Raw genomic sequence first — 10,181 nt, forward strand, 5'->3', positions numbered from 1 at the left:
TTGGCAAGACTTGTTAAAATAAATATAAAGATGTTCTTGTAACATTATTTATAGCAGTAAAAATAAAACCACACAAAACCACAATCTTAGGAACAACCAAATAGCCCTCATAGGGAACTGGTTCAATAAATTGCGGTAACCTAACAAATTACTTTTTTATGCAGCTGTTAAAAAGAGAAAGATAAATTTACACTGCAGTAAAGGAATGATCACCAAGATAGATTAAGTGGAAAAGCAAAGTAAATAACAGTATGTACAGTGCAACATTTTGCATTTAAAAACAAGCAAACAAAAAGAGAAATAAGTGTATGTAATAACTTTGTATGTTTTGAAGGATTCACAAGAAACTGATAAAAGTATTTAGCCTCGGGAAGAACTGAAGAAGGGAGGGTAGCTTTCAACTTTCACTTTTCATTTTGTAACTTTTTGTAGTATGAATTTTCTCATCTCACAGAAATGTTTCTTTCAATTATACAACCTCTTTCAACATTCGGTATCAGGGCTAGGAGAGAGTGATATACCTTTTTATTGGCTTCTTTCTACTTTTCCATAAACATAACAAAAACAAATGTCATACTATTTTTAAAATATCATTTTGAGGCAATAAAATGGATGGCGGTAGCTAATGTAGATCTATATTCACTGATGCAGAAACCTGTTCAGGACATATCTTTGAATTTTAAAAAAACCCAGTCATAACACAATGTGTATAATATGATCCCATTTATGTCAAACCATTTTTGCACATGTGGATATTGACCATTCAGAGTGGTCTAGAAAGATGTAATCAAAGTGTGACATGTTTACACATTCGGCTTTTTTGACCATTCTGAACTGCTTTAATTTTCTCAAATGAGGAACCTAGGGAATAAAGCAAAATTTTTACAAATATCTTGACATCTCACCAAATTAGCAGCTAGAGTAGAAATAGGGGAACATATCAAAAAATGAATTAAATAAAGTGATTTAAACTGAGAGGATGCCTGCTAAGGTAGTCTACTGGAAAAGCTAGGAATGACCCGAATGTGGGAGTCCAGTAGTGGGGACAGAGTGTTCCCTAGGGTGGAAAGAAATCTGAAATCTGAGCTGGCCAGCTTTAGCATAAACAAAAGCAGGTCTGTAGGCACTGACCCTGCCATGTAATGAAAAAAACAAAAAACAAAAAAAACTATTAAAGATGCATGTTCACCCAAAAAATCACCATTAATAAGCCAGGAAGCCCCATTGCTTTAGAACATTTTTATTTCCAATGTTCTATGTCATTTTGACGGGTATATACCCATCTAGAAATTCACAGAAAAAAGGTCTAGAAACATAAACACTGAGCCACTGAAGAGAGGGAATTGGGAAGCAGAATGAAGGAGGTGGTCAAAGGGACCCTTAGCCTGGTCTATAACGCTTTTCTTTTTTTCTTTTTTTTTAAGGAAACTATTCACTTATTGGTTTTTCATGTATCATTTTTTCAATTAAAAAATAATTTTTTAAAAAAAGAAAGTAAGGAAAATAGGACTTCTTTCTTCTTTCACAAACAAGCCAAGGATATCTTGCCCACTCCTGTATCCCCAGCCCCTAACATGGTACCTGGCACCTAGTGGCACCAAAAATACCATATTCATTGGACTATATTCGCCTCTCAATTACATGGGATTGATGTAGGACTTGGGGAGACTAAGTCTATGAAAAAGTGTCACCTTCAAAAATACACACACCCTAATTCTGAAAAAGATATCATTTTGGAGGTCTTGAGTAAACAGCATATTTCAGGACAAACACAGGATAGCCAAGAAAACATAATAACTACTTACAGTTTTAAGGGAAGCAACTTCAGGGCCAGTATTCATCCCTCTGGGCCGCCAGGTAAGGACAAGATGTTTTCATATGACATTATCAGGGACTCTGTGTATTTCCTGAATGTTAATTTCAGACAAGATGGCTGATGAAGGAGATAAATAAAGTCAGATATTGCTGTGCCCCTAAAGTCACATCATTCTTTTTATGCTTTAAAGTCATCTTACTAATCACTTTACCATAAACTCTGAAACAAAATAAGTACTTAAAATTTTTCCCAATTAGTTCATGTATCCTTGAATAAATATTCCTTATTGAAGACAGCAGTCATCCACTTCTCCTCCCCAGCTGAAGGAGATGAGTGGCATTCAACTTGTTCCTCCAGCCCCTTCCCATAAGCTTGAGGTGCAAAAGAGATTCCTCCCCCTTCCCCAAGCTGAGAACTTGTCTGAAGTTGCAGAACCATTGACCTGGCAGAGTGCCCAAGGCTTCGGGGGATGAAGAAAGGGAAGAGTGAGATGGTAGTGCCGAAAGAGGGGACTGGGATAGGAGATGCATGCGTTCCTTTCCACCTTAAATCCCCCATGCGTGAGTCAACACGGAAGGTGGCTGAGACTCAAGATGTCTTACTGGTATTTCCCAAGAAGGATTCCTCCAACAACAAAAGGCTGTGTGTTAGATTGGCCCTGGCAGGGACCGATGGCGGATGCCCGGAAGAAAGGGCTTGAGTTTGAGCTCTCCCAGGTCAGGGAGTGTGTAGGGGAGGTTCCCAGAGAGCAACAAAGCACCCATGCAAGAGAGCTGGCATCTGGACGTCGGCCACACTGGAAGAACTGTTATCCAAGCAGCAAAACAAGAAGAAAGAGTATAACCAACTATTCGTGGACAGTGTTGCAAAGAACATTCTTTCTCCCTCCTCCTCTTCCTGACCTGGGAGGAGCAAGAAAGCCAAGAGGAGGGAAGGGAGTGACATTATCACCCCCTCCACTAACAGCAGTTGGAACCACAAGTCCAGGCTGCGCTAACAGAACAGGAAGAGCTATGAATTAAATATGACATCAAATACTTAAAAACAGGCAGCCCTCAGTCTCAATACTTGGAATAAGACTGAATTAATTACTCAAAGTGACGCAAAATTATAGGACCAGATGAAGATAGTCTTAAGGGAATCCACTATCCAGAGTGTAAAAGGATATTTAGAGACAGTGATAAGGTTATTGGAAAAAATTAAAACTGTTTCATGTTTGTGTCTCCCAAGTTGAGACTTCTCAAACTGGTTATACACTTATCATATTTATGATTATTTACTAATTTATTGTTCGTTTTCCCCTTAAACAAGAGCCAGAGACCATGTCTATTTTGTTCATTATTGTATCACTGAGTATAGCCACGTCTTCAACAACCATTTGTCAAATGAAGGCTCCTCATCTTTTAAAGACACAAACTGAAATGTTTATAAAGAAAGTTGTGATGTCCAAGATTTGCTTTAAAATAATTCAAGAAGGTGAAGGTGGGGGAATGAGTGGAGTATAAATAGAACAAGATTGGCCTTGAGACAGTAATTGCTGAAAGTGGATGATGAACACATGGGGATTCATTATACTCTTCTTCTTTTTTTAAGTTTCTTTTAATTTTGAATTTCCTCTCAACATTTTATCATGAAAATATTCAAACAGATGTAAAAATTAAAAGTGAACACCCACTTAGCTGCCACCTAAGTTGGACGATTGTTAACATTTGCTATATTTGTCTTATCCCTGTCTGTCTACCCAACCATCCATCTCATTTTTTATGCATTTCAAATTAAGTTATAGACATCAATATATTTCACCCCTTAACACTACAGCATACATATCATAAGCTAGAATTCAAACATTTTTCCAGGTTTTTTAAGGTAAAATTGATATACGGTGAAATGCACAAACCTTAAAAAAGTCTACCATAGATGGGTTTTGACAAATGTATATATCGTGCAATCCAAACCCTATCGAGATATAGCACATTTCCATCACTCCAGGAGGTTCCTTCATGTTAATCCCCGCCCTGCCCCTCCAGAGGTAAGCCCTGTTCTGATTTTATTCTATTTTTATATATGTGTGTAACTTTCCATGATAAAAAAGACTTTAAAAATTGTTCAAATGGTGATGGTAAGAAGACAAAAGGAATAGCATGTGAAACGATGTGTGGAAGTGTGGAACATGTTTTATTTTTCCAAATGGAAAAAATCTAGTATGGCCAGAGAATGGGTGAGAAGAATAAAAGGGTGACTTGCCTGAGATGAAACTGGAAAAATAGGAAGAGGCCAGGGTCATTCAGAACCTTGCTCAAAGTTCGTCTTTAAATTTACATCTATATATTTACTTTATATAAAGATATATTTATTTATTTATTTATATAACCTACAAAACACATATATTTTATATTTGTCTTTATATTTGAAAGTTTGTAGTGTTATTGGGAAGCCACTGAAGGAGGCATGATCAGATTTATATGCTTTCTTAAAGATCACTTTTGCGAAAAAGGATAAAAGGGGCAAGAGTAAATCCAGGGAGACTATTGGATAGGAGGCTATTGCATGAGGCTGAGCCAGAGGTCATTTTAGCTTAGCTAGAATCATAGCAGCCAGAGACCAAGAGATATGAATGGATGCAAGAGATATAGATAGGAAATAGACAGGACCTGTTGATGAAGAAAAGTCTGAGATCAAGGAAAATGCCACGTTTCTGACTTGAGCAATTGGCTGGCACTAACTAAAACAGGAAACACAGGAGAAGAAGCAGGCTTTTTTTGAGGGGAAGAGTGTGTTTGTGTTGCAGGGGTGGGGAAAGAGGGGATGAGTTCAGTTTTAGTCATATTCAACTTGAAATGCCAGTGAGTTTTCCACAGGGATCTCTCCAATAGATGGATGGTTTATTCAACTGAAACTTCAGGAACAGGGCTGGGCTGAGGATAAATGCTGGGGTCGGGGGATGGCCCTCGGCATAAAAATGATCATTGAAGCCAGGGGAATAGTTGAGATTGTCTCAGGAGAAGGTATGGTCTGTGCAGGTGGCCTAGGTCAGGACTCTGAGGACCACCAAGATTTAAGGAACGTGTCGAGGATTAGGAGTCAGCTAAGAAGACTGTCATCAGAAAGGCAGAAGGAAGATACAAAAGTGCAGAGTTGTGCAGGCAGCAGTAGCTCAGTGGCCGAGTTCTCGCCTGCCATGCTGGAGACCCGGGTTTGGCTCCTTGTGCCTGTCCATGTAAAAGAAAAAAAAAAATGTTTTTTAAGTGCAGAGTCACAGAAGCCTAGGAAGATAGTGTTTCAAGGAAGACAAATAAATGTTTAATGGCATTAGGTGATGACAACTTAGTGAATCCCTTCACAATAAGAACGATCACAATAAGTGGTTCTCAAAGAGTGATCTCCAAGCCAGCAGCATCAACATCATCTGGGAACGTGTTAGAAATATAGAGTATTGGTCCTCACCCGGGATCTATTTAATCAGTAACTCTGAGGGGAGACCCAGCAATCTGTACACCACTGCATTAGGCAGTGCTTAGGTGGCACCTCAAATCCATTCCTTTAGGTACCAACCCCCCTTCTGATAAACATGTTTTTCTTTGCATCTGTTCATATATTTTGCCAAGTTGCTGGATCTGGAGCAGCAGAAGTTTGTCAATACCCCACATTTACTGTAACACAGGTCCTACTTTTTATTTTAATGATCCTGTCCTAAAACCAGCCAACCAACTACTTATCACTTCTTCCTCTATTCAACATATATTTTATCAACTTTATAACTTTTGCTTACTGATAATATTTAGTTATTCCTAGCCTCTGCTACTTTACGGGTTCTCTTTGTGCTTTTTTCAGCTTCTTATCCTGTTACTAACTAAACAACTCTCTGAATCACAATTTAAATTCCTGGGAGACATATACTGTGGGTGAGAACAACTTAGGAGAGTGATTTGGCATCAACTATCAAGAGTAATAACAACATGCTCAGATGTGGCCTCTCTCTCTAGCCAACACAACAAGCAAACTCACCGCCCTCTCCCTGTCTACGTGGGACATGACTCCCAGGGGTGTGGACCTTCCTGGCAATGTGGGACAGAAATCCTAGAATGAGCTGGGACTCAGCATCAACGGATTAAGAAAACCTTCTCGACTAAAAGGGGGAAGAGAGAAATGAGACAAAATAAAGTGTCAATTACTGAGAGATTCCAAATAGAGTCAAGAGGTTATCCTGGAGATTATTCTTACGCATTAAACAGATATCACCTTGTTAGTCAAGATGTAGTGGAGAGGCTGGAGGGAACTGCCTGAAAATGTAGAGCTGTGTTCCAGTAGCTATGCTTCTTGAAGATGACTGTATAGTGAAACAGCTTTCACAATGTGACTGTGTGATTGTGAAAACCTTGTGTCTGATGCTCCTTTTATCTACCTTATCAACAGACAAGTTAAACATAGGGAATAAAAATAAATAATAGGGGGAACTAATGTTAAAAGAAATTTAGATTGAAATGCTAGTGATTAATGAAAGGGAGGGATAACGGGTATGGTATGTATGAATTTTTTTCTGTTGTCCTTCTTTTTCTGAATTGATGCAAATGTTCTAAGAAATGATCATGATGATGAATATGCAACTATGTGATGATATTGTGAATTACTGGTTATATATGTAGAACGGAATGATCATAAGTTAAAAAAAAAAAAACAGAAGAAGAATAACACCCAGGTAACCTTGACCCAGTAGTTCCACTTCTAAGAATTTACCCACAGATCTACTTGCACAATGTGCAGAAAGAAGGGTGGCCTCTCTCCCCCTGGTCCGTCACAGGCTGGGTCCTCCACCCTCAGTCAGTTGGAGCATCCTGTACTCATGTGGAATATTATTCCACATGCTATGACAAGTGAAACCGTGCGAGCTTTATAACCAGCTCGCCCCTCAACCACCGTGCTCTGCTTCTACCTCACTCAGACAGTGTCCTCTCCAGCCCCGGTGAGACAGGCCTGCTGACCTCAGGGGCCGCGGGAGAAACCCACTTGGTCGGCTACAGATTCCCTCTAACATGCGTTTAGCCAGAGTGGCTCACCCCCGAAGGTCAGGCCCCTCTCCACCGCCATTCACAGGCCCAGGCACCCGCCCTTAATTGTTGGTGACCCCTCTATCCCGGAAGTGCGAGGCCAGGTCACCTGCGGGTCCGAGGGGCCGGTTCAGTCCTCGGCGGGGCAGGAGCTACTTCACACCTATCTCAGCTCCCGCTTCTGTCAGTTGGAAACAGTCTCCGCGCCTCGCACGCCCGCGCCCCCAAAACCGGCCCAAGCCGGCTGCAGCTTGGTTTTCTCTTCCTCTTTTCTTCCCTCCTTAGGGGACAGAGGCCGGGCAGGGCCGCCAAGCACGGGGACCGCGGCCGTGACCCCGACCCCGCGGCCCTGACCCCGACCCCGCGGCCCGCCACCTGCGGTCGGTGGGCGGGGCCGGAAGGGGGCGGGGCGCGGGCGGGGCCGGCGGGGGCGGGGCGGGGGCGGGGCCGGCGGGGGCGGGGCGAGGGCGGGGCCGGCGGGGGGCGGAGCGCGGAGACGGGACCGGCGGGGGGCGGAGCGCGGAGACGGGACCGGCGGGGGTGATGGCCCGGGCTGTCGCCACCGCTGCCGCCACCGCCTCAGCAGCAGGAACCGAAGTCGTCGTCGCCGCCGCCGCCTGGATCGCCCGCTGCCCGCGCGCTGGCTCGGTCGGGCCCCGCAGCTATGGAGGAATTTATCGTGATCTCGGACGACAGCGGCTCCGAGAGCCCCGGAGGGGCCCGGTCGAGCCGGGCGCGGAGGCTCCGCCGGGCCCCATCCCGGACCCCCAGCGCGGTGCCCCGGCGGACCGTGGTGAGTGAGCGAGCCGCCGCTAGCCCAGCCCCCCACGGCCGCGGCGCCGCCTCCCCTCGCTCGGGCCGCGCTTCGCCGCCGCCCTCGGCGGGGCCCGCCGCCCCCTGGCGCCTCACAGCTGCAGCCTCTTCCCGCCTTGCGGCTGGCCCGGCCTCTCCTGCCTGACGAGCGTGGCAGAGCCGAGCCGGGGTGCCCGGGCCTCCGGGGGCTCAGCGCTCAACCCCGAGCACATGGACGGTCCCCCGGCGCGTCTGGGGTGGGGGGTGCCAGAGCCCGCAGCCAGCGACGGCCTCAGGCGGGGGCCGCCGGCGCCCCCGAGCCTTGGCGTGGGAAGGGGCCGAGGGTCCTGGCCGGCGGACAGCCCCGACCCGGACCGGGAGGAGGGAAGCGGCAGCGTGTAATTGTTTGGCTTGGGGGTACAGATTTGTGCAGGGACGTAACTGGAGCCGTGCCTGGGAGGGAGGGAAGCGCGGGCCTGGGCCAGATGGTGGCGGCACTCCAGGGCCTGGCTGCTGAGCAAGGGGCCCGATTTTGGAGTCGTGCGGGACGGTGATTTATTTCGCTTAGGAAACGTTTGTCGTGTACCAAGCACCGAGGGGCTAGGGAATAAACATATTGCACTATTTGCAGTTCCCTTAGGCCACCTTCATCTTGGTCTTCTTCCTGGGATTGGGGAATAAAACATCCCAGGTCCCTGCCCTTCCAGAAGACTCCGTAGCTATTTATTGAACCCCTGCTATGGGCCACCCGTCGTTCCAGGGGCTGGGCACGTAATGGAGAACACAACATCCACGGTCCCTAATAGAGTTGTAGATGTGATTATCAAGCACCTACTTAGTGGGGATGGGGGAGGCAGGCTTTCTCTCGGGAGACTCAACAGCAGACCTCCTTCTGATCATCTACCCAGTCCCCCAGAGCCACACCCCAGAAATAAGAATAAAAGAGCTGTCAGGCAGATGTTATTTGTATAGCTCTGGAACATACAGTTTAAGGAAAACAGTGCATTTCCCATGCAGACACTCCTTCAAGACAAATCTCTTAGCTATGCTTTCCCAGTTTCCTTTTCAGCAAGTTTACAGCCCTGAAGCTTCCACTATGAGCCCCTAGAATTTCTGAGGTACAGTACTAAGCACCAGGTGATCACTAGCGAATGAATAACATGCAAGACCAGTTAACCCACCGTGTTATGTTGCCATGGTTCAAGCAAAAGGCGTTCTCAGTAAATCTCAGTTAAAAAAAAAAATTAGTTGAATCCGCCATCTGAGGAGATGGACAGATACAAGGGATTTTCAAGGTAGAAGTGACCCACCTTGGAGGGTGAATGGATATATCCAGTGCTGTGGCAGATGAGAGATTCATAATAAGTATTTGTTAGATGAAAGAATGATTGAAGGATGGGGGGAAGAGAGCAATTCAGATGAGTTTTTGGCAAATAAGAGCTAGTTCAAGAGCAGGCTTGAGGTGGAGAGGATCCTGAATTCTCTTTGGATCTTCTGGATTTTAAGGACTAGTGGGAAATTAGGTGGATGCCACCGGTCAGAAGTCAAACAGTTGGGAATGGAACTCTGCAGGAAAGTTAGGGCTGGAGAGACTTGGCAGTCATCCAAATAGAGATGTTCCCTGAAGGGCTAAGAGGGTTGAGATCATCAAGGAAAAGAGGATATGTAGCGAAAAGGTGGGAGGAAAACCTGTGGAGTAACTCAACTACAGTTCCCTCTAGTTCTCCTCTTTCCCCCTTCTGAGTCCCCCTTTCACTTTGTCCTTCTTCCTACCTGCTTCCTTTTCTCCCTCCCAGATGTCATCCATATTCCCTTATCCTGGTCCGCTTGCTTCTTCAATACACAGATGCCACCCCGTTCCAGTCTCCTGTGGCCCCTCGCACTCATACGTGGGTGCACTCTCTCACTGCTCCCCTCCCCCATGGCTACCCCAACCAAGCATTTTGACCTTGAGCTTTTTGAGTTGAAGAGGGATGAAGGTCAAGTTCCCAACTTAAATTTTGCTTCTCTAGCTCTTTAAAAACTCCAAGCTTTGTTCTCTTTTTTTTCTTTCTTGCCAATTAGGTAAGGGTGGTAGGAAAACTATGTGAAAAATCAGAGGCACAAAGATATTTGCCAAGGTTATAAAGCCTAACGCGCTTTTGTCTAGCTTTCCCTAAAGGTTCTGAGGTCCAAGAGACTTTTTTTCCAAGTGAAATCCCCTAACATAGCAGCTATATGAGCTTTCGCAGATTCTGTCACTTCTCTTAGCTTTTGAGCCTGGCAGGAGTGTTAATAGGGTTTTAATGAGACAATGCAAAGAAAGCACCCAGTATAAACGATAGCTTTTACTAATCTTTATGTTGCTACTTCTCAGCCAGGCCTGACATTCTCAAGCTTGTCTGGCAATGAAATAAAAGAAACCCAAGTTTCATAATTTTTTCTGTTTTAGAACTGTTGAATTTGAGTTCCAGAGAGGGAAAAATAACTTCCTAAATAATAATTAAGGAATTCAGAGAGCCATCTCCAATTCTATGGCTGACATTTCT

At 44.9% G+C, this 10,181-nt stretch overlaps 1 protein-coding gene across 1 annotated transcript in view; it reads left to right on the forward strand.

Moving 5' to 3' along the window:
- The first annotated feature begins 7,387 nt into the window (after nucleotides 1-7,387).
- The window catches only part of SIMC1 (SUMO interacting motifs containing 1), a 56,102-nt gene continuing 53,308 nt past the window's right edge, over nucleotides 7,388-10,181 (forward strand). Inside the window, exon 1 of the mRNA XM_077137698.1 lies at nucleotides 7,388-7,654. Coding sequence (XP_076993813.1) covers nucleotides 7,526-7,654 — 129 coding nt within the window. The 5' untranslated portion in view covers nucleotides 7,388-7,525. The remainder of the gene's footprint in view (nucleotides 7,655-10,181) is intronic.

This window comes from Tamandua tetradactyla, chromosome 20 (genome assembly GCF_023851605.1).
Source record: "Tamandua tetradactyla isolate mTamTet1 chromosome 20, mTamTet1.pri, whole genome shotgun sequence".
Lineage (NCBI taxonomy): Eukaryota > Metazoa > Chordata > Mammalia > Pilosa > Myrmecophagidae > Tamandua > Tamandua tetradactyla.